General features: G+C 46.7%; 4 protein-coding genes and 1 long non-coding RNA gene across 9 annotated transcripts in view; 2 read left to right on the top strand and 3 right to left on the bottom strand.

Moving 5' to 3' along the window:
• LOC148143330 (uncharacterized) overlaps positions 1-24,860 on the top strand; it is a 234,029-nt gene that overhangs the window by 50,207 nt on the left and 158,962 nt on the right. The gene's annotated exons all lie outside the window — the stretch shown is intronic.
• The window catches only part of LOC148143331 (uncharacterized), a 195,349-nt gene that overhangs the window by 26,061 nt on the left and 144,428 nt on the right, over positions 1-24,860 (bottom strand). The gene's annotated exons all lie outside the window — the stretch shown is intronic.
• LOC148143332 (uncharacterized) overlaps positions 1-24,860 on the bottom strand; it is a 192,485-nt gene that overhangs the window by 33,647 nt on the left and 133,978 nt on the right. For 2 of the 5 annotated variants that reach the window (XM_087974119.1, XM_087974124.1), the window contains exon 1: positions 949-1,075. The exons of 2 other annotated variants lie outside the window; for them this stretch is intronic. The gene's annotated coding sequence lies outside the window, so the exon portion shown is untranslated. One more of the 5 variants, XM_087974120.1, reaches the window with a different exon arrangement.
• Positions 1-24,860, top strand: part of LOC148143333 (uncharacterized) — a 59,267-nt gene that overhangs the window by 12,936 nt on the left and 21,471 nt on the right. The window lies entirely within an intron of this gene.
• On the bottom strand, positions 14,245-17,622 carry LOC148143335 (uncharacterized). Its single transcript, XM_087975702.1, has 2 exons — positions 16,685-17,622; positions 14,245-14,335 (listed from the first exon to the last, which is right to left on the bottom strand). Exons 1-2 carry the CDS (start codon positions 17,620-17,622, stop codon positions 14,245-14,247), a joined length of 1,029 nt encoding a protein of 342 aa, XP_087831828.1.

Here is a 24,860-nt window from a genome sequence, read left to right as displayed (position 1 = left end):
CCAAGAGGAGAAATAAAGGGTAGAGCCACAGTTCTTTTTTCCAATGTGGCTCAACATTTTATAGCTTTTGCATTTTGTCTGGTTGCTCAACTTTTTTTTAAGTGTCTTTTCGTCAGTGTAGGGGTGAGGTTCACAACTAGAGGGCATAGGTTTAGGGTGAAAGCAGAAAGATATTAAAGGTACCTAACGGGCAGCTTTTCCATGCAGAGGCTGGTGCACATATGAAATGAACTGCCAGAGGAAGTAGTGGAGGCCGGTACAATTACAGCATTTAAAACACATCTGAATGGGTATATGAACAGGAAGGGATTAGTAGGATATGAGCCAAGTGCTGGCAAATGGGACTAGATTAATTTAGGATATCTGGCTGGCATGGACAGGTTGGACCGAATGGGTCTGTGACTTTAAATAATAAAGTCTACTTTTCCAAATAACAAACTATATCCATGTTAACAAGGCTTAGTGCACCACATGCTTTACTAACCATTCTCAACAGGTCCCCCCCTTCAATGATTGAGGAACATATACATGCTGGTGCATAATCTCCTTCACTAGTATTTACACACGAACCTCAGCAATTGCACAAGTAACAGCAAAGAGCACAAGGATTAAACAAACAGTGAGGGGCAAACAGCACAAGGATTAAACAAACAGTGAGGGGGAAACAGCACAAGGATTAAACAAACAGTGAGGGGGAAACAGCACAAGCGCCAGTAAAAGCAGATGGAAAGTGAGTGTAAAATGTCACTATGACAGGACAGGCCCCACATTCCTTCCCCTCCGTTCCCCCCACAACCTGCCTCACCTTTCACCTCCCGGGCCCAGTACCTTCCAGGTGGCCCCATAGTTGACACAGGGGCCGCCCCACGACCAGTGGAACTCCACCACCCAGGCGGCCGACGAGTTCCCAAGCAGGCCCTTAACCCCATCCGCCTCCAGAATGCTCACCGGCTCCTGCCTGCTGTACAACCGGCCGGTGTGGCCGTGACACAGCAGCTGCGCCAGGAAGGCGGCGGTGCCCAGTGACGAGTGTCTGCCCCGGGCCGCACGGCGCCATTTTCCTAACGGCCGCCCCTTCCCCGCTCGAGCGACTTCTCCTCCCAACCGCCTTCGGCCCCGCGTGACGTCCGCACGGGGGGATGGGCGGGGCCGGGGGAGCCTCTCCGTCACCAAGCAACAGCCACCTCGCGCTACAACTGCTCATTCACAAAAACAAACTCTCCTGTCTCGCTCTGCAGCTGCAGGGGGGACACTGCCACGTTTCCAGGAGCCCTGTCTACATTGGGAAAGCTCACGGCTCAATTTAAACAGATATTCCGACATCTAACGGAACGGCGTCATATCTAAAGGGAGCAATCTGCATTTTAAAGGGTCGTGGACATTTTAACGGGTATTTCTGCAAATAAAGAGGTTTAAATGGACAAGATTACATTTCAAAGCGGTGTGGGCACATTCAAAGGGATATCTTAATATGTAAAGTGACGCAGTTATATCTAAGTGAATCTACATTTCGAAGAGACATTGACCTATTTATAAGCAGAAATATCCCTTTAAGAGAGAATAATTGTGAATTCTGTCTGTGTCCCAATGTTGAGTCAGACTGACATTTTTCTTAGAAAAGCTCTGCATGAGAAGGTAATTTATAGATTAGGGTGTAGAGGTTAGGGAGGATTGGCCGTGCTAAGTTACCCATAGTGACCAGGGATATACAGGTTAGGGTGGATTGGCCATGGGAAATACGAAGTAAGGGGTTCCGGTATGGGTGGGATACTGTTCAGAGGGCCAGAGTGAAATAGATGGGGTGAATGGCCCGCTTCCACATTGTCGGAACTCTATGACCCTCCCCACAAAGGAGCATTTTATCTGCATCTATCCTGTCAAGCCCCTTTCAGAATTCTACTGGTTTCAATAAAGGTATACAGTACAGAAACAGACCATTCGGTCTAATTCGTCCATGCCGACCAGGATTCCAAACTAAACCAGTCCCACTTGCCTGCATTTGGCCCATATCCCTCTAAACCTTTCCATTCATGTACCCATCCAAATGCTGTTTCAATGTTGTAACTGTATCTGCATCTACCACATCCTCAGCAAGTTCATTCCACATGCAAATCACCCTCTTTCAAAATATTGCCCCTCCAGTTCCTTTTACATCTCTCTTCTTACATTTAAAAAAAATGCCCTCCCAGTTTTGAGTTCCCCTATGCTAAGCAAGAGCCATTTGCTATTCACCTTACCTCCACTCCTCATGATTTTATCAATCTCAACGAGGTCACCCCCCAACTTCCTGTGCTCCAGTGAATAAAGTCTCAGCCTCTCCTTATAACCTCAAATCCTCCAGTCCTTACAACATCCTGGTAAATCTTTATTAAACCCTCTCTTATAATATTCTTCCTATTACAGGGCCACCAGAACTGTACTCAGTACTCTGAAAGTGGCCTCACCAACATCTTGTACAACCTCAACATGATGTCCCAACCCCTATACTCAATGGTGTGAACAATGAAGGGAATGTTGCGAAATGCCGCCTGAACCACCCTGTCTAGCAGTGATGAAACTTCCAAAGAACTATGTACCTGAACATCCCCCACTACCCCCCATGACTGTCTGTTCTATAACACGACTCATGGCCCGACCATTATCTGTGCAAGTCCTTGTTTTAGCAAAAATGCAACTCCTTGCTTTTATTAAGCCTCTCTCTCACACACATACTCTATCTCTCAGACAGACACACACACACCCCTCAACACTCTATCACACTCCATCACACTCACTTTTCCAAGCATACACACACACTTCTGCGCACGCTCACGCATAAACTCCATGCACACACACTCACTCTCTCATGCACACGCACACTACTCTATGGGGTGAAATTGTATTGGCAGAATTATATTTGCAGATACATTCAATTTTGTTCAAAAAGCACACAATCTTCAGGCAGTCAATGCATCTAATATTTTACAAATTCCGACTTTGGAAACAGAACCAGTCTGATTCAAGATTGGAATACTGACAGACTCAAATCTCACACCTTTAATGCATTGTCTGAGCGGAGATATTTTTTTTATAAAACCTTAAGTCATCTCAAGAACATTGTTACATATTAATGAACCAAAGCCCGCACCCATTCTAAGAGATGAAGACTATCTAAGTTTGTTCAATATATTCTATCAGTTGCATGACACTGATCTTTTGACATAAGTTCTGTGTCTTATGATGCTGTTCCATGAGGCTTATGTGTTGATGAGGCAAGATGGTACAGATGAGGCGATGGAGAATTACAGATCACCGAGGAAGGATTTAAAGAGAGAGTGAAGAAGAGCAAAGAGAGGACATGAGCAGTCTTTAGCAAATAGAATAAAGGAGAACCCTAAAGCCTTTTGTAGGTATGTGAGGAATAAAAGGACGATTAGGGTAGGAATAGAGCCAGTCAAAGACAGAAGTGGGAAGTTGAGCGTGGACCCTGTAGAGATCGGAGAGGTGCTAAATGAACATTTCTTATCGGTGTTCACTCAGGAAAAGAATGAGGTACGAGATATTAGACTTGAAAGGATCGAGGTTAGCTCCGCACAGGTGTTATCAATTTGTGAAAGTGGACAAGTCCCCTGGGTTGGATGGGATTTATCCGAGGATTCTCTGGGAAGCTAGGAAGGAGATAGCAGAGCCTTTGGCTTTGATATTTGAGTCGTCGTTGTCTACGGGTTTAGTACCGGAGGACTGGAGGATTGCAAATGTTGTGCCCTTATTCAAGAAGGGCAGCAGAGATGACCCAGGTAATTATAGATCAGTGAGCCTTACTTCTATTGTAGGAAAGATTTTGGAAAGAATTATAAGAGATAAAACTTATAATCATCTAACAAACAACAATTTGATTTCAGATAGTCAACATGGTGTCGTCAAGGGCAGGTCGTGTCTCACAAACCTCATTGAGTTTTCTGAGAAGGTGACCAAGCATGTAGATGAGGGTAGGACAGTTGATATGGTATACTTGGACTTCAGTAAAGCCTTTGATAAGGTTCCACCTGGTAGGCTGATGGAGAAAATGCAGAGGCGTGGAATTGAGGGTGATTTAACAGTTTGGATTAGAATCTGGAAGAAGGCAGCGAGTGGTGGTTTATGGAAAATATTCAGTCTGGAGTCCAGTTACTAGTGGTGTTCCACAAGGATGTTTTGGGACCACTGATGTTTGTCATCTTTATAACTGACTTAGACGCAGGCATAGGTGGATAGATTAGTAAATTTGCAGACGACACTAAAGTCGGTGGAGTACTGGACAGTTTGCAAGAATGTTATAGGTTGCAGGGGGATTTGGATAAATTGCAGAATTGGGCCGAGAGGTGGCAAATGGAGTTCAATGCAGGTAAATGTGAGGTGATGCACTTCGGGAAGAATAACAGATTGGCAGAGTAGTTGGTCAATGGAAAGATTCTTGGTAGTGTGGATGTGCAGAGGGATCTTGGAGTCCATGTGCATAAATCCCTGAAAGTTGCAACCCAGGTGGAAAGTGCTGGTAAGAAGGCACATGGTGTGTTAGGTTTCATTGGTAGAGGGATTGAGTTCCGGAACCGCAATATCATGCTGCAACTATACAAAACGCTGGTGCAGCTACACTTGGAATATTATGTACAGTTCTGGTCACCCCATTACAGAAAGAATGCAGAAGCATTGGAAAAGGGGCAGAGGAGATTTACCAGGATGTTGCCTGGTCTGGAGGGAAGGTGTTATGAGGAAAGGCTGAGAGACTTGGGTCTTTTCTCATTGGAAAGGCGGCGGCTAAGGGGGGATTTGATAGAGACATAAAAGATGATCAGAGGATTAGATAGGGTAGACAGAGAAAGAATTTTTCCTCGGATGATGACGTCAGCTTGTACGAGAGGACATAAAGCTATCACCCCTCAATTTGTAGTTAAGACAGATGTCAGAGGCAAGTTCTTTACACAGAGTGGTAAGGGCATGGAATGCCCTACCTGCTAAGGTAGTCAACTCAGCCACATTAGGGAGATTTAAACAATCCTTAGATAAGCGCATGGATGATTTTGGGATCGTGTAGGGGAACGAGCTGAGAATAGTTCGCAGGTCGGCGCATCATCAAGGGCCGAAGGGCCTGTTCTGCACTGGATTGTTCTATGTTCTAAACTTGGTGCAGGAGGCTGAAAGAAATGAGCTTTAAAACAAAAACCTCTTGGAGCTCAAAGCTTTCAATGAGAGTCTGAGCCCGGTGGTAAGTTCAGGTAACCTTTATTTCAACCCAACTTTGTTACAGCTTCAGATCCCCCCAGCAAAAAGGCAGAGAAAAAGTAGTTGCTTTGTGAACAGCTCAAGGTCAAAGTGCACACACCACACCTCCCCTCCTCCCCCGCCACCACACTTCCCCTCCTACTCACCCACCCTCACCCCCCACCACCCACCACCACACTGTCTTTGCTATTGGCCAGCACCAAGTTGTCCCTTTGTAATTGGATCCTTGGTAAAGCCGTAACCCGGAGGAAGTATTGCCTCACTCAGCAATTTTAACCCATACCCTGTCTCCAACTAAGTTTCTCCCCGCTCCTTTGCCGGGAGGGAGGGGGGGGGGGCAGTGTAGAGTCAACCAGACTGCTGTGGGTCTGGAGTCACGTGTAGGCCAGACCGGGTAAAGGATGCAGCTGGAACGACTGAGTGAATCCTTTCCCACAATGGCGGTTCCCTTCCCTAACAAGGGAGATGGTAAATCAGATGGGGGCTTTTTCCCCCCCACCACCTCTCCCTGAAACGGTCTCATTGTTAGATTCCGAAATCCACATTTCTGACTGAATACCAATTCTGCCATCTGTTGTGGGGGGATTCAAACCCGGGAGTCCCCGGAACCGGGTTGATAGTCCAATCGATAATGGCACTCGGCTGTCACTCCTTCAATCCCCCTGCGATGGCACGTGAAGTCGCTGGTACTTGTGCAGGTGGGAGGAGTAGGTGAAGCCCTTCCCACACTGAGAGCAGGTGAACGGCCTCTCCCCGGTGTGGACCCGCTGGTGCCTCAGCAGGGTGGAAGATGTGCTGAAGGCCTTCCCACACTCGGGGCAGCTGAAGGGCCTTTCCCCCGTGTGGACACACCGGTGGCTCAGCAGGGTGGAGGAATACCTGAAGGCCTTCCTGCACTCTGGGCAGCTGAATGGCCTCTCTCCTGTGTGGACCCGCCGATGGGCCAACAGGCGGAGAAAAACATGAAGGCCTTCCCGCACTCGGGGCAGCAGAAGGCCTTTCCCCCGTGTGGTCCTGCTGGTGGGCCAGCAGGTGGGAGGAATGTCTGAAGGCCTTCCCGCAGCGGTGCAGGGGAATGGCCTCTCCCAGGTGTGACTGTGCCGATGAGTCTCCAGGGCAGACGGGAAATGGAAGCCTTTCCCACAGTCGCCACACTTCCACGGTTTCTCCACGGGGCAGGATTCCTCTGGTTCCTCCATGGCCAAAGCTTCAGCTGCACACAAACACGTGTAGAGACCCTCCCTGCCGTGAAATCCCCTTTCCAGGCCGTATAACGGTTTCAGGCTCCACACACAGTGCGCTGCAACAGTGGGGGCTCTCGTCCAGTCCCACTGATGCTGAAAACGTACTCAGACAGGAACCAAAAAGCTTTGATCCCTCTCACAGAAATCACGGTTGAAAATCTTTGCTGGCCCTGGTGGATTGAATGATTTCAGACATTGACATCAAAATGAGGACCGGAGATGCTGGAGAGTCAGTCGAAAAATGTGGTGCTGGAAAAGCACAGGGGAGTCAGGCAGCATCCGAGGAGCAGGAGGGTCAATGTTTCGGGCATAAGCCCTTCATTTGTTGATTTTGAAACTTCCCTCTTCAAATCTTCAAAAACTCTGTCAGAATAGATTACAAAGCTCAGCACTGCCAGTGCAGGGTAGAAATTCTGAACAAGCAATTCTACTTTTTGCAGTACATTCTTTTCTTTTGTTATTTCACAAAATTGAAGGCACCATCCCACTTTCTCTCCCCCTCTATTCTCACTCCGTTCTAACTAATTCTCCTGAAGGTGCTGATTCAGGATCTTACAGGGGCAGAAAAAGCAAAAATGTCAAGACTTGATATCTCTCTGAATTTTGAATACCTCCATCTGAAAAGTTAATTTCTTTCACAACACTGGGATACTGCGGAGTGAGCAGGTCTGATTTTGGGAAGCAAAAAGAAAGTGTCAATTCAGGGTGAACCTGCCACGCAGCTTCTTGAGGAACAACCAGACACAAAACGGTTAACGTCCCCGGGAAGGTGGGAGCAAAATGAGACGTCAAGGCATTAACACCGGCATTAGAGAGAAAGTGAACCTATTGACGTGGCAAAAGTTCGTCGAAAGCCAGAGTCATGGAGATATATAGCACAGAAACAGACCCTTCTGTCCAACACGACTGTACTGACCAGATATCCTAAATTAATCTAGTCCCATTTGCTGGCATATGGCCCATAGCTGGGTTCATCCCCACCCCCTGTCCTGAGACCTTGATGCCTCCAAGCTGACCCTCAAAGGTTCGGTTTGTCCCTCCATTCTTTCCCAGTTGTCTTTTGTAGGTTTTGAAAACTTTCCCAATCTTCTGAGCATAGGATTTGGGAAGTTATGTTGCAGCTGTACAGGACATTGGTTAGGCCACATTTGGAATATTGTGTGCAATTCTAGTTTCCTTACTATCAGGAAGATGTTGTGAAACTTCAAAGTGTTCAGAAAAGATGTACAAGGATGTTGCCAGGGTTGGAGGATTTGATCTATAGGGAGGCTAGGGCTGTTTCCCCTGAGCGTTGGAGGCTAAGGAGTAACCTATAAAATCATGAAGGGCATGGATAGGATAAATAGACAAAGCCTTATCCGGGGAAGGGGGTCAGGGGGAAAAGAGTCCAGAACTAGAGGGCATATGTTTAGGGTGAGGGGAAAAGATACAAAAGAGATCTGAGGGGCAACTTTTTCACATAGAGGGTATTACGTGTATGGAATGAGCTGCCAGAGGAAATGGTGGAGGCTGGTACAATTGCAACATTTAAAAAGACATCTGGACAGGTATTATGAATAGTTGGACTAAAGGGTCTGTTTCTGTGCTGTATGACTCTGGAACTGGTCTTAAAACCATTTTCTTGCCTTCCCCCACAAAATTCACTGCTGTGTTGTTCAAAAATCAGGTGAACTCAGCCTTGAATATATTCAATGACCCCCTAACTGCAGGAAGACATCCCCATTTCTAAACTCAATTCCTCTTGCTAATATACACTTGCCTTGCTGATTGCTTGCTACACCTGTCTGACAAATGACAGTGACTGGTGTAGAAGGACTCTGAGGCCTCTTTGTCCATCCACACATCATTCCTGATAAAGGGCTTGTGTCCAAAACGTCAACTCTCCTGCTCCTCGGATGCTGCCTAACCTACTGTGCGCTTCCAGTACCACACTTTTTGACTCTGATCTCCAGCATCTGCAGTTCTCACTTTCTCCACATTCAAATAAATACATCTCCATTTAAACAATGCACCTCCTTTCTGCGTTTTTTTCCCACAGCCAAGGCTATAACTTCATATTGTGGTACTGCATTTGCCATATGTTTACCAATTGTGGTCTTCTCTATATTGGAGAGCGAGTGCAAACTTGGGGAACGATTCGCCGAGCATCGCAGCTGTGTCTGCAGAGGGGACCAGACCTCTCAGTAACCACCCATTCCAATTTCCCTTCCCACCCCCTTTCTAACATGACCATCTTTGCCTCCTCCATTGCCACAACGAATCTAACCGCAAATTGGAGGAAGAACACCTCATCTTCCGGGCAGCCTGCAGCCCAAAGGACTCAACGTTGAGTTTTCCAATTTCAAAAAAAAACCTCCCTCTCCATTCCCTGACTCCATTCCCATCCCCGTCCTCCTCCCTGCCACCAACCAGTTCATTCCTCCCATTGACCAGCCAAGTCGTACCCTATAACTGTCTCGACCTATCCCCACTTCACCACCACCACCCCTTTTATCTGCAGCTTCTGCACCCAGCCCCAGCCCTGAAAAAGGGTTACACCTGATACGTCGACTTCTCCACCATCTGATACCTCCTGCCTAACTATTTTGCCAATTGAGACACAGACCTGGATCAACGTTTCCGGAGTCTGTCCCTCCCGGATTCAGTCTCTTTCCTTTCAGTTGCTGCAAGTCAACAATTGAAACCCAGAATGAAAAAAATGGAAAAGGGGGCGAGATAAGAGAGTGCCATACTCACATATCTGGGACACAGGAAGGAATTTGCAGTCTGGGTAAAGCTCAACCTTTACTCAAACAGAGAGGATCAGAAGTCGCAGCTTGAGAAGCTTATAGTCCAACTTTCGCATTCAGAAAATGGGCTGGCTCTGATTGGCAGGAGGACCATCCTCCTTCCCGTCCTCCAATGCTGCCTATTGGTCAATCAAAAGACGGTCTCGCGCCTTTTTGTGCGTACAGCGATGAGCATGCTCAGTGTTTTGCTGACACTGACCAGCATGCGCACTGCGTTGCTGACACCGGCAAACATGTGCAGTATGCTCTACGGAGATGGTGTTACTGACAGATTGTAAGTGTCCAAATACCAATAGGGGGAAAAAGATAGAGCCACAACTTTTTTCCCTATGGCTCGATATTTTATTCCTTTTGCATTTTGTCTGGCTGCTCAATTTTTGTATGTCTTTTCCTCTTGTTGTGGGGGCAAGGCACCGAGATCAGAACTGGAGGGCATAGGTTTAGGGTGAGAGGGGAACGATTTCTGAGGGTCCTTAGGGGCAATCTTTTCGCACAGAGGGTGGTATGTTTATGGAATGAGCTGCCAGAGGAAGTGGTGGAGGCTAGTACAATTGCATTATTTAAAATGCATCTGAATGCAGATATGGATAGGAAAGATTCAGAGGGGTAAGGGGTGAAATGGTGGCAAATGGGTCACTAGATTAATTTAGGACATCTGGTCAGTGTGGACCGAAGGATTTGTTTCTGTGCTCTACAACTCTGAGTCTATTTTTAGATAGTATGGAAAATAAAGAGCATGAAAGCATGGGAAGGGTTAGAGCATGGAGACCACTGCCGGTTTATTGCAAAGGATAGTGGAAAGCTCTCACACTAATTAGCAGAGTAAGGTTGAGGCTGAAAGGTCACTATGGCAAGATGAGATAACAGTCAGTAAAGTTAGCCTCACCTACTAAATATGATTGACAGGATTGGGACAATAAATATTTGGGACATGACATTAAATATCTAATTAATAATTAGTAGAGTCGGCCTGCTCGAGACTATTGATAATAAATATCTAATCATGACATTAGGAAAATGTTAAGTAGGGTCTGGAATGCAAGACGATTGTTCCAAAAGCTGACACTAAATCTCTAACCGTGACATTAGAATAACATTAAGTAGAATGTAGGAAAAACTATAAGGGCACAACTAAAGAGATAATGGGAACTAACATCACTGGTTTAGTGTGTAGCTAGCGTGAGGTATTTTGATTAATATAGTTGGACATGCTGATAAGCTAACAAACACACTACTCAGCTGGAGAAAGCACTGCCTCCTCTGTCCAGGAGTAAATTCTGGAAAGGTGGTATTGTTCATAGGGAGGGGGATAGTCTCCGGCTACATTCTGATATCTATCAGCTAGTAAATGGGGCAGAACTATGGAATTTAATCTCCAGGCAGTTTGGGAAATTTAATAAGGGAAGGAAGTAAGCAATAAATAGTAGATCCCTACCAAGTGCTGAGGAACAAAGCTCTGTCCAAGTTCAGAGATCCCCGAAGGTATCAGTACAGGTAAAACGGGGAACGAGGAAGGCATAGATTTGTACTTTTTCACACAGAGGGTGGTGCGTGTGTGCAATGAGCTGCTGGAGGAAGTGGTGGAGGTTGGCACAAATACAATTTTTAAAAGGCAGCTGGATGAGTATGTGAATAGGTAGGATTTCGAGGAATATGGGCCAAGTGCTGGTAAATAGGATAGATTAATTTCAGATATCTAGTGAGCATGGATGAGATGGACTGTTTCTGTGCTGTACAGCTCTATGGCCATCCACTTCATTTTGAAATGTTTTCACTACCACTTGGAACACCCTGTTAGGGTTCAGAGTGTGCCAGGTCCTGACACCTCCCTCCTCACGTCTCCTGTGTATTTTAAATCAATAATACCGTTTGTATGTTCCTGGGTTCATACTTTAAACACACAGACACATACAATATGATCAGAATTTCTATTCGGTACAGACAGTGATGACTTGTTTCAACTTTGCTAACAGGGTATCAGAAGGGGAGGATCTGCAGACAGAAATCTTGGAAGAAATTCCATAACAAGATCTGACAGGGTCACTCAATATCATTGGGGTTGGGGGGGATTGAGTCTGGAAAGAGAAATCCATTCGACCTGCTTCAAAAGGTACTGGATATCAGTGTGAGCAGAGAAGCACTCAGAAGCAGCCAGTGAACTGAGCTTTAACTGGTTACACAGAATGAGTGTGTGTGTCCCAGTGAGCTAACTATGGGAAGGAGCTTTAACCAGTTATACAGACTGAGAGGGGGGCTGGGGCATTTATTTTACCCTGGAGCATCAGAGCCTGAGGGGTGACCTTAGAGAGGTTTATAAAATCATGAGGGGCATAGATAGGGCAAATAGCCTAGGTCTTTTCCCCCCAGGGTGGGGGAGTCAAAAACTAGAAGGCATAGGTTTAAGGTGAGAAAGGAAAGATTTAAAAGGGGCCTAAGGGACAACTTTTCATGCAGAGGGTTATGCGAGTATGGAATGAGCTGCCAGAGGAAGTGGTGGAGGTGGGTACAATTGCAACATTTCAGAGGCATTTGGATGGGTATATGAATAGGAAGGGTTTGGAGGGATATGGGCCGGGTGCTGGCAGATGGGATTAGATTGGGTTGGGATATCTGGTTGGCCTGGGCGGGTTGGACCGAAGGGTTTGTTTCCATGCTGTACATCTCTATGACTAGCACTCGGAGCGTGGCTCCTTCATCAGGTGGTTGTGGAGAATAAAATCATAAGGCACAGAATGGATGGAAAAACATTACAATGCACTGAAATGATATATTGAAAAACCCTGGATTGTTAAGTCTTTCATCTTTTAGTATGGGCTGCTCGTATCATTCATTTATAAATCCCGGAATTTCCTGAAAGACATCTTCTTTAAAAACTCAAGGTTTTATAAGAAAAGGTGACATCTCAGCTCTGACAATGCATTAAAGGTGTGAAGTCAGGGTCTGTCTGTATCCTAATCAGACTGGTTCTATTTCCAAAGTGGAATTTACAAAATATTACATGGATTGACTGCCTGTATATTGTGCATTTTTTGAGAAAAATAGAATGTATCTGCAAATACAAATTCATGTATATGTGTGTCTACTCGATAACAGATGCTTTAATTCTGCTGGTGTAAATATTGTTGTAAATCATAGTTGGGTATGAATAGCTAGATGTTAGGACGAGAGAATGCCTCAAGAGGGGCACTATAAGAATCGTGGGAGAGCCCTATTTCTGGTTTACTTCCTCATGAACAAACATTTAGCACGAGCGTTTATTTATTTCTAATTTTGTTCTGTTTTCCTTGTTTGATTCCCAGCTAGGACTACACTCTGTGTCTGGATAGTTGACAGGCTGGGGGATTGTGGCTTGGTTTTGATTGACTGAACGTTTTATAGTTCCAGAAGGTGTGGGGTCAAAGCTTCAGCAGAAATCCAGCAGAGCAGAGAACAGACCAATATCTTACTCTGTGGGTACAGGGACATCAGAGGACAGAGAAGTCAGGACCTGAATCCAAGCTGACACCAGACCTCCCTGTGATCAGTGCTTTGATGAGCAGCGCCAAGCCTCTACCTTCACCTAGCTTCCCATTTGACAATCACCTCGACATTCAGGATCCAAACATTGTCATCCTGAAGTCATGCCTCTGTAAGGAGTCTCCGGTCATAATTATTCTCTTCAATGTGTGCAATTTTGTTACAATGCACCACACATTCAGAAACATAGTTTTTAGTTTCAAGTTTTGTGATCTTCAGAATTCAGTTTTGATTGCTGGTACATTTACTCACTTTGTCCCTTTCTATCGTTCTCTGATGTTCATTTTTCACATCACTACATTGCTGATTGGCCATGCTAAATTGTCCATAATATCCAGGGATGTGTAGGTTAGGTGGGTTAGCCATGGGAAATACATGGTTATAGTTTCATAGTAAAAGAAGTAGGAGTTGGCCATTTGGCCCATCTAACTTGCTCCACCATTCGTTATGATCATGGCTGATATATCCACCATCTGAGATCCTCCTCACTGCATTGTCCCAACCACCCTTAATTCCCCACGCATGCAAGTACCCATCCAACTGTGTTTTGAATATACTTAATGAAGATGCCGCTACTGCTTCCTTGGGCAGAGAATTCCATAGATTGACTGCTCTCTGGGAAAAGCAGTTCCTCCTCATTTCTGTCCTAAATCTACTCCCCTCAACTTGAGGCCTGGTCTCATCCAACAGCAGAAATGACTGGATAGGGTAGGGCTTCATCCCCACAGTGCAATGAATTCCCACTTTCCACCAAACTCTCAGATGTACTCACTCACTCAGTTGCTGTCTCAGAAACGAAAGATTTCAATGTAACTTCTTTTGCTCCCAGTAAGGGCACAACATCTTGGAAAGCTGCTCTGAAAGTCCAACCACACTTCTGCATTCATCGAAGACAATTCCAGTATTACAGCACAGAAACAGACCTTCCGCCCCAACTCGTCCGTGCTGGGGGGAATATGTTAAGCTAGATATGCTTACAAGCAGTTACAAGTAGTTGCATCTTGCTTCTGCAAAAATCGCAAGGCAGAATCATGAGGGTATATTCCAAAAAATAACTAACTGAAAAGGGAGGTGGTCGACTGGTAGGTGTATTGACATGACAGTAGCAATGGTCACGCACATAGGGAGTTAGTATGAACAAGGTAACCAAATAAGACCCTGTGTTGCATCAGCAAAAGTAATAAGACCCAGCTATCGGTTGGGGAGGGGGGGGCGAGGTTGCACGCTACAGATAGATGTGGTAAAACGATTAGATTAGCAGAAGTAAGAAGGGAGTCTGGAACAAACTCAATCTTCATTCAGAGAGAGAGCGGCAACTACTGAAGCTCGTGTTCCAGCTTCTGCATTCAGACAATAGGAAGGCTCTGATTGGCAGGAGGACCAGTCACCTTCCGGTCCTCCAGTACTCCTGATTGGCCCATCAAAAGAAAGTCGCGAGGCGTGCCTTGCGTGCACTAAGGAGCATGCGCAATTTCATCCAGACGCCGGCGAGCACGCGCAGTGTGCTCTCTGGCGATGAGGCTGTAACTGACAGAATTTAAGTGTCTAAATGCCAAGAGAAGTAAAAAAGGGGAGCTGCATAATTTTTTCTCCCTGTGATATTTACCTTTCCTACACGCCCCATGACTTTATAAATCGAAATAACGTCACCCATCAACTTGTGGTCGTCGATAGGGCGAACAGAAGTGTACTCAGTCCTCTCCACGTGGTCTCACCAATGTCCTGTACAACCTCAACGTGATGTCCCAACTCCTGCACTGAACGGTGTGAACAATGAAGGAAAGTGTGCTAAACGCCTCTTTCACAACCCTGTCTACCAATGATGCAACTTTCAAAGAACTATGTACCCGATTTGGAGATGCCGGTGTTGGACTGGGGTGTATGAAGTTAAAATTCACACCACACCAGGTGATACTGCAACAGGCTCATTTGCAAGCATTAGCTTTTGGAGCACTGCTCCTTCATCAGGTGGTTGTCTTATGCTCCTGCTCCACAAACACCCCATGAAGGAGCAGCGCTCCAAAAGCTTGTGCTTCCAAATAAATCAGTTGGACGATAACGTGTCGTTGAGAGATTTTTAACTTTATGTACCAGAACCCCTCCATGCCGCCCCGCCCCCCCCCCCATGAATCTGTTCTAGAACACGATGCAGGGCCCTACCATTAACAGTACAAGTCCTGCCCTTCCTTGTTTTAGCAAAATGAAACTCCTTGCCTTTATCTGTCACTCTCTCAGACACACACACCCTAACACTCACACCATATCACAGGCTTATACTCCATCTCACACACACACACTTCATTAGCATATATGCACAAACTCGCATGCGCGCACACACACTCTCATGCACACAGTCACACATAAGTCTATGGGGTGAATTTGCAGAATTATATTTGCAGATATATTCAATTTTGCTCAAAAAGTACACAAACTGCATGTAATATTTCATAAATTCCTACTTTGGTTAATAGAACCAATCTGATTCAAGATTGGGATACAGACTCGAACCTCACACCTTTTATGCAGTATCTGAGCTGAGACGTCACCTATTTTTATAAAACCTTAAACCATCTCAAGAAGGTGAATTAAAAGTAGTTCTGGGGTTTACATATTAATGAAGTGAAATCTGCAACCCATGGTGAAAGATGAAAGACTAATCTGCAATCTAGATTTGTTCAATATCTTATCAGTTGCATGATACCGTCAGCTTTTGCTATAAATTCTGTGTCTTATGATTCTGCTCCACAGCTACCTGATGAAGGAGCAGCCCTCCAAAAGCCAGTGCTTCCAAATAAACCAGAAGGAAGATAACCTGGTGTTGTGTGATTTTTAACTTTATCCACCCTAGTCCAACACCGGCACCTCCACGTCATTTCCAGTGGACACAGCCCACACCTCCCAGTGCTGCCAGGAAACTGTACAATGACAATGGGATGATGTAGTACCTGCACTCCTGAAAAATTCACAATTTCTAACAATACTGGCCACTCATTCACTGCTGCAACCGATACACAACATTGGAAACATAGTACAGGAGGCTGTCAGAAATGAGCACAACAGGTCAGGCAGCATCTGAGGAGCAGGAAAATCAACATTGCCCAAAAAATGTCGATTTTCCTGCTCCTTGGATGCTGCCTGACCTGCTGTGCGTTGCCAGCACCACGCTAATCTTGACTCTGATCTCCAGCATCAGCAGTTCTCACTTTCACCTGTAAGAAATGAGCAGTTTTAAAACAAAAACCTGGTTGCAATTCAAAGCTCTCAATGAGAGTCTGAACTTGGCATGAAGTTCAGGTAATCTTTATTGCGACCCAACTTTGTTACAGCTTCAGAATCTCCCAACAGAAAGGCATAGAAAAAGTAGCAATGTTTTAAAAACAGCTCACAGTCAAAGTGCACACACTCCCTCCAACCCCTCACTTTCTTCATTAATCGGTCACCACCAAGTTGCCCTTTGTAATTGGATCCTTGGTACACCCTTAACCTGGAGAAATTATTGCCTCACTCAGCATTTTCAACCCATATCCTGTATCCAAGTAAGTTGGATGGACAGTGCAGAGTCAATCATACTGCTGTGGGTCTGGAGTCACGTGTAGGCCAGATCAGGTAAAGGATGCAGCTGGGACGACTGAGTGAATCCTCTCCCACAACGACAGTTTCTTTCCCTAAAAAAGAACTGCGTGAATCAGGTGGGAGTTTTCTTCCACCTCCACTCCACCGACAATGGTTTCACCGTTAGATTCTGAACTCCAGATTTCTGACTAAATTCCAATTCCACCATCTGCTGCGGTGGGAATCGAACCCGAGAGTCCCCGGAAACAGGTTGATAGTCCAGTCGATAATGGCACTTGGCCGTCATTCCTTCAATCCCCCTGCGATGGCACATGAACTCGCTGGTGGCTCCGCAGGTAGGAGGAGCGGGTGAAGGCCTTCCCGTACTCGGGGCAGCTGAAGGGCCTCTCCCCCGTGTGGACCTGCTGGTGCCTCAGCAGGTTAGAAGAATTGGTGAAGGCCTTCCCGCACTCGTGGCATGGGAATGGCCTCTCCCCTGTGTGGACCCGCCGGTGGGTCAGCAGGTTAGTGGAATGCCTGAAGGCCTTCCCACACTCGGAGCAGCTGAAGGGCCTCTCCCCGGTGTGGACCCGCCAGTGGGTCAGCAAGTGAGAAGAATACCTGAAGGCCTTCCCACACTCTGTGCAAGGGAACAGCCTCTTCGCAGTGTGGACCTGCTGGTGGCTTAGCAGGTTAGAAGAATTGGTGAAGGCCTTCCCGCACTCAGGGCAGCTGAAGGGCCTTTCCCCCGTGTAGACCTGCTGGTGCCTCAGCAGGGTGGAGGAATTGCTGAAGGCCTTCCCACACTCGGGGCAGCTGAAGGGCCTTTCCCCCGTGTAGACCTGCTGGTGCCTCAGCAGGGTGGAGGAATTACTGACGGCCTTCCCACACTCGGGGCAGCTGAAGGGCCTCTCCCCGGTGTGGACCCGCTGGTGGGTCAGCAAGTGGGAGGAATTCCTGAAGGCCTTCCCGCACTCGAGGCAGCTGAAGGGCCTCTCCCCCGTGTGGACCCGCCGGTGGGTCTGGAGGTTGGAGGCCTGGGAAAAGGCCTTCCCACACTTGTGGCAGCTGAAGGGCCTCTCCCCCATGTGGACCCGCTGGTGGGTGTGGAGGTTGGTGGAATCACTGAAGCCCTTCCCACAGACAGGACAGGGGAATCGCCTCTCCCCAGTGTGGCTGTGCCGATGAGTCTCCAGGGCAGACGGGAAACGGAAGCCTTTTTTGCAGTCGCCACACTTCCACGATTTCTCCATGGGGCGGGATTCTTCTGGTTTCTCCATGGCCGGAGCTTCAGCCACACACAAACATGTGCAGAGCCTGTTCCCCACTGTGAATTCCTCTTTCCAGGCCACATAACTGCTTCAGGCTCCACACTCAGTGCACTGCAATGGTCGGGTCTCTCATCCAGTCCCACTGATGCTGAAAACGTACTCAAACAGGAACCAAAACACTTTGCTCCTTCTCACAGAATCATAGTTGAAAACGGTTGCGGTCCCGATGGATTGACTGACTGTCAAAGTGAGGACTGCAGATGCTGGAGAGTCAGAAAGTGTGGCGCTGGAAAAGCACAGCAGGTCAGGCAGCATCTGAGGAACAGGAGAGTCAACGTTTTGGGCATAAGCCCTTCATCTATTGATTTTGAAACTTCCATCTTCAGATCTTCAAATACTCTGTAAAAAAGAGATTACAAAAGCCATCACTGTCAGTGCAGGGGAGAAATTCTGAACAAGGAATTCTACTTTCCTTGTTCTTTTTTTTTTTGTTATTCCACAAAATTGAAAGCACCATCCCACTCTTTCTCCCCTTCTGTTCTCACTCCACTCTAACTAATTTCCTGAAGGCGCTGATTCAGAATCTTAAAGGGGCAGTGTGGTGTAAAATTATGTCCCAATACATGTGTGAATCATAATGCAACACATGTATTGGGCCAAGCAGTGGAATGTGGTGAAAGGGTTAAAATTGTGTCCCAATACATGTGTGAATCTAACCGAAAATGGAAGGTGTCGCTTAGTCCCGTGTGAATCTTATTATACACCTTCTTATCTGTATGTAACCAGAATGGAATGTGTTTTTTAGCCTTGCTCTGCTGTTCACATGAATGTTAAAAGAGTATATCAGCTGGAAAAGTCTCCAGTTCGGTAGAGTCTGCTCCGGGGTTGCGTTTAACCGCCGAGCGTGGGTTGTTGGCAACCGCTCTACGAGAACTGACGGCTCCCAGTTCCGGTAACACGTAGAGTGAGTATAAACCAGACCCGTTGTAAGTACGAGACCTGGTTGTGGCGACGCTGCGGGGAATAAAACACTTATATTCTAGCAGACTCGCCTCTTGGCTGTTTGTTCTGTGTCAGACTACTTTCCTGCGAGCCTGGTCCTTGACCTTGAGAATTTTTTAAAACAGGTAGAAAAGCAAAAACGTCAAGACTGACATCTCTCTGCATTTTGGATAACTCCACAACACTGGGATACAGTTGGCAGTGAGCAGGTCTGATTCTGGGAAGCAAACATAAGTGTGTCAATTCATGGGGTAACCTGCAATGCAGCTATTTGTGGAACAAAATGGTTAACGTCCCCAGGAAGGTGGGAGCAAATTGAGACATCAAGGCATTAACACCGACACACTTCAGTGAAACTCTTCTGCTCGCAGTCAGGGCAAAACATCTTTGAAAGCTGCTCTGAAAGTCCAGTCTTCACAACCACACTTCTGCTTTCACCAAAGATAATTAGAGTCATACAGCACGGAAACAGACTCTTTGGCCCAACTTTTTTTTTAGATTAGATTACTTAGTGTGGAAACAGGCCCTTCGGCCCAACAAGTCCACACCGACCCGCCGAAGCGCAACCCACCCATACCCCTACATTTACCCCTTTAACCTAACACTATGGGCAATTTAGTATGGCCAATTCACCTGACCCGCACATCTTTTGGACTGTGGGAGGAAACCGGAGCACCCGGAGGAAACCCACGCAGACACGGGGAGAATGTGCAAACTCCACACAGTCAGTCGTCCGAATCGGGAATTGAACCCGAGTCTCTGGCGCTGTGAGGCAGCAGTGCTAACCACTGTGCCACCGTGCCGCCCACAACTTGTCCGAGCTGACCAGATATCCTAAATTAATCTAGCCACATTTGTCATCACTTGGCCCCTATATGGGCCGGGTGCTGGCAGCTGGGACTAAATTGGGTTGGCTATCTGTTCAGCAAGTATGAGTTGGACAAAAGGGTCTGTTTCCGTGCTGTACATCTCTATGACTCCAGTCGCATTTGCCATCACTGGGCCCCGATCCACTGAACCCTTCATATTCATACACCCATCCACATGCCTTTTAACTGTTGGAATTGTACCAGACCCACCACCTCGTCTGGCAGCTCATTCCATAACTGCACCACCCTCTCCATCAAAAATGTTTCCCCTAAGATCTCTTTTACATCTCCCCACCCCGGCCTTACTGGAAACCTATTACCCTCTCGTTCTGGACTCCCCCATCCGAAGGAAAAGACCGTGAGTATTGACCCTATCCATGTCCCTCAGGATTCTATAAAACGTCTGTAATGTCACCCTTAAGACTCTGGGGAAAACAGCCCCATCCCATCCTTCCATCTCTCCTCGCCCAAGTAATTAAGACACATACCTGAGTTTGCAGAATCTGCTCCCTCCCTGGATTCACTCCAGCTGCTACAAGTGAACAGATTTCCACCCCTCCCCTCTCTCGCCTTCCCAGGATGAACAATTCCTCCAGAGGGAGGGAGTTTCACTCTGAAACTGACAGGGCCACTTCCGCGCATTGTGACGCCATCAATGGGTCGGGGGTGGGGGAGGGTATGGAAGACGAGGCAAGAGAAAGGGGCGGGACGAGATGCGGGGCTCGGCCGGAAGCGGGACCCCGCACTGCGCCTGCGCTGCCCTGCACAGTTTGCAGAAATTCCTTCCCTTCAGAGAATCCCCAGTGTAGAAGCAGACCACTCGGCCCAACGAGTCCACACCGACCCTCCAAAGGGTAACTCACCCTCAACCATTCCCCTAGCCTTTTTGCTCAATACTGTTAGAAATGGGGTAAAGTGTTGTTTTTGCAGATGTAGAAAAAGCATACAGAAAAGGGGTACAGCAAGAGAACTATTAACCCTGCAGGTATTTAGGGACTTTTCAGTGTATAATTGTGGTTAATTAAATGCTAATTTTGGTGTGTAATTACTATAACAAAAAGTTCTTTTTGTAAAGTTATGCTTTCAGCAAAAAGCTGAGATAACCGAAATGCTTGAGCTATACAAAACAATACAAGTTAATGAAATGTCCGAGGATGGAATGTACCAGCAGAATTGATACAAAATGTTAAACCAGATCTTGACAAAATAAATGTATGTGTCGGCATTTACAGAAAGGAAGGTTGCCAACCTGGGGAAGGGGGAAGTAATAAGGGTGGAGTGCAGCTGGGCAGTGGTCTGGTACAGTAAGAGAGATTGGGTAATTAGGAGTCTGGAGAGATGCCCTCACTCAGCTCAAAGGGTATAACTGTACATTAACCTAAGTTCTAATTTGCTCATTTCCTTCTGCATTTGATGCCCTTTCTTGCAAAATCGTAGAATAAATTATCTTGTTTCCAGTTTTGGTGGTCTCGTCTAAATTTTATTAAACTTGTTTCTAATAATACTAACGCTCCTGACTAATGCACCTAACCTGCACATCCCTGGGCACTATGGGTAATTTAGAACTGCCAATCCATCCTAACCTGCACATCCCTATACACTATGGATAATTTTGTATTGCAAATCCCCCCCTAAAATGGATAAAGTTAAAAATCACACAACACCAGGTTGGAGACCAACAGGTTTGTTTGGAAGCACTAGCATTTGGAGCGCTGCTCCTTCATTAGGTGGTTGTCGAGAATAAGGTCATAAGACATAGAATTTATGGAAAAACATGACAGTGTCAATGTCATTGAAATGACATTTTGAACAAACCTGGATTGTTCAGTCTTTCATCTTTTCGATTGGGTTGCAGGCATCATTAACATGCAAATCCCAGAACTACCTGTAAGGCACCTTCTCAAGAGAACTTCAAGTTTTATAACAAAAAGTGACATTTTAGCCCAGCTCTGCAAGTGAAGTGTAGTGCGGTGCGGTCATGAGAGAGAGAAAATGTCTATTTCCATCCTGTATGTCTCTACCTATTTGAGAACAGATGCCTTACTTCTGTTGGTGTAAGTATTGTTGTAAATCATAGCTGGGTACTAATAGTTAGATATAAGAGGGAAGAGAATTCCTCAAATAGGGCAGTATAAGAATCCTGGGAGAGCCCTATTTCTGGTTTACTTGCTAATGAACAAACATTAAATACAAGCACCTATTTATTTCAAATTTGGTTTCATTTTCCTTGTGTGATTCCCTGCTGTGACTTCACTGTGCCTAGATGGTTGACAGGCTGGGAGATTGTGGATTGGGGCTTGATTGACTGAATGTTTTATTGTTCCAGAAGGTGTAGAAGGGAACAGGGAGATCAACAGAGGACAGAGAAATCAGGACCCGAAATCTGAGCTGACACCAGACTACCCTGTGATCAGTGCTTTGATTAGCCGTGCTAACCCTCCACCTTTACCTAACTTCCCATTTGAGGACACCCTCAGTATTCAGGATCCAATCCTTGTCATCCTGAAGCCATGTCTCTGTAGGAGTGTCAGATTGCAATTATTCACTTCAATGTATGTAGTCAATTCATTCACTTTTGTTACAATGCAGCACACATTCAGACACACCATTTTTAGTTTCATTTTTTGTGATCTTTAGAATCTAGTTTTGATTGCTGGTACATTTACTCTTCTTGTCCCTTTCAATTGTTCTCTGATGTTCATTTTCCACATCACTACATTACTCACTGGCCTTGATTTGGATTGGCCATAATGTCCAGGGATGTGCAGGTTAGGTGGGTTAGCCATGGGAAATGCAGGGTTATAGTTTCAGAGTAATAGAAGCAGGAGTAGGCATTTGGCCCATCCAGCCGCTCCGGCATTCATTAAGATCATGGCTGATCTATCCATTCTCTCAGCTCCTCCTCCCTGTATTATCCCAACTACCCTTAATTCCCCTACCATTGCAAAAACCCATCCAACTGTGTCTTGAATATACTTAATGAAGCTGCCTCCATTGCTTCTTTGGGCAGAGAATTCCAAAGATTCACTACTCTCCAGGAAAAGCAGTTCCTCCTCATCTCTGTCCTAAATTTACTCCTCCTAATCTTGAGGCCTGGTTTCATTCACCAGCAGAAATTACTCAATAGGTAGAGCTTCATCCCCACAGTGCAATGAATTCCCACTTTCCACCAAAATCCTGGATGCAACTCATTCAGTTGCTGTCTCACAAATGCAAGATTTCATTGTAACTTCTTCTGTTCCCATTAAGGGCAAAACATCTTTGAAAGCTGCTCTGAAACTCCAGCCTTCACAATCACACTTCTGCTTTCACCAAAGATTAGAGTCATACAGCACAGAAACAGCCCATTTGGTCCAACTTGTCCGGCCAAACAGATATCCTAAATCAACCTAATCCAATTTGCCTGAATGTGGCTCATATCCCTCAAAACCCTTCCTTTTCATGTACCCATCCAAATGCCTTTTAAAATTCTCCCTCACCTCAAACATATACTTTCTAGTTTTGGACCTTTCTACTTTGGCAAAAGTAACTTGGGGTATTCACCCTATCCATGCCCCTTACGAACATCTATAAGGTCACCCTTCAGCCTCCAGTACTCTAGTTGAAAATATCCCCAGCCATTTGAGTCTCTCCCTGTAGCTCGAACCCTTCAACTCTGACAGGAGCCTTAAAAATCTTTTCCGAACCCTTTCAAAGTTTCACAACATCTTTTCTATAACAGGGAGACCAGAAATGAATGCAGTCTTCCAAATGTGGACTTACACAGCTGCAACATGACCTCCCAATTCCTGTACTCTCTGCTCTGACCAATAAAAGAAAGCATACCAAATGCCTCCTTCACTATCCTGTCTACCCTCTCCCCCCCACTCTCCCCCCACTCTCCACTTTCAAGGAACTATGAACCTGCACTCCAAGGTCTCTTTGTTCTGCAACATCCCCCTTAACTGTGTCAGTCCTGCCTGGATTGCTTGACCAAAATGCAAACTACACACCTCTTAAACTAAACTCCTCTTAAACTAAACTGCCACTTCTTGGCCCATCAGCTCACCTAATCAATTCTCATTCATAGTGAACTCTGTTTCCTCTCTTATTCCTTTGAAGTTGAAAATCTCCACCCCACACACTCTCTCTCCATTGTCAGTTTGCTGAACCTAATCCCTGCTGGACCTCATCCTGAAGGGTCTGCTTCATGCTGATTAACAGGCCCAGGTTGAAACTTTATTGCTGGAACAGCACAGCAGGTCAGGCAGCATCCAGGGAACAGGAGATTCGACGTTTCGGGCACAGGCCCTTCTTCAGGAATAAGCAGAGAGTGTTCAGCAGGAGAAGATAAAAGGTAGGGAGGAGGGACTTGGAGGAGGGGCGTTGGAAATGTGATAGGTGGAAAGAGGTCAAGGTGAGGGTGATAGGTCGGAGTAGGATGGAGGCGGAGAGGTCAAGAAGAAGACTGCAGGTCAGGAAGGCGGTGCCGGGCTGGAGGGATTCGGCTGAGACAAGGTGGGGGGAGGGGGGATGAAGAAACTGGTGAAGTCCAAGTTCATCCCCTGTGGTTGGAGGGTTCCCAGTCGGAAGATAAGACGCTCCTCCTCCGACCGTCGCGTTGTTGTGGTTTGGCGGTGGATGAGTCCAATGACCTGCATATCCTCGGTGGAGTGGGAGGGGGAGTTGAAATGCTGTGCTACAGGGTGGTTGGGTTGGTTCGTCCGGGTGGCCCAGAGGTGCTCTCTGAATCGCTCCGCAAGTAGGCGGCCTGTCTCCCCAATATAGAGGAGGCCACACCGGCTGCAGTAGATGATGTGGGTGGAGGTGCAGGTGAATCTGTGGCGGATATGGAAGTTTCCTTTGGGGCCTTGGAGAGAAGTGAGGGGGGAGGTGTGGGCGCAAGTGTTGCACCTCCTGCGGTTGCAAGGGAAGGTGCCGGGAGTGGAGGTTGGGTCGGTGGGAGGTGTGGATCTGACAAGGGAGTCGCGGAGGGAGTGGTCTCTACGGAAAGCTGATAGGGGAGGGGAGGGAAATATATCCTTGGTGCTGGGGTCTGTTTGGAGGTGGCGGAAGTGACGGCGGATGATGCGCTGTACATGGAGATTGGTGGGGTGGTAGGTGAGGACCAGTGGGGTTCTGTCCTGGTGGCGGTTGGAGGGGCGGGGCTCAAGGGCGGAGGAGCGGGAAGTGGAGGAGATGCGGTGGAGGGCACCGTCGACCACGTCGGAGGGGAAATTGCGGTCCTTGAAGAAGGAGGCCATCTGTGTTGTACGTATTTTGAACTGGTCCTCCTGGGAGCAGATGCGGCGGAGACGAAGGAATTGGGAGAATGGGATGGCGTTTTTACAGGGGGCAGGATGGGAGGAGGTGTAGTCCAGGTAGCTGTGGGAGTCG

This window comes from Chiloscyllium plagiosum, unplaced genomic scaffold (assembly GCF_037043375.1).
Source record: "Chiloscyllium plagiosum isolate Xiang-an unplaced genomic scaffold, Cpla_swu_hap1 HiC_scaffold_27, whole genome shotgun sequence".
Lineage (NCBI taxonomy): Eukaryota > Metazoa > Chordata > Chondrichthyes > Orectolobiformes > Hemiscylliidae > Chiloscyllium > Chiloscyllium plagiosum.
This window is presented reverse-complemented; position numbering and strand designations above follow the sequence as displayed.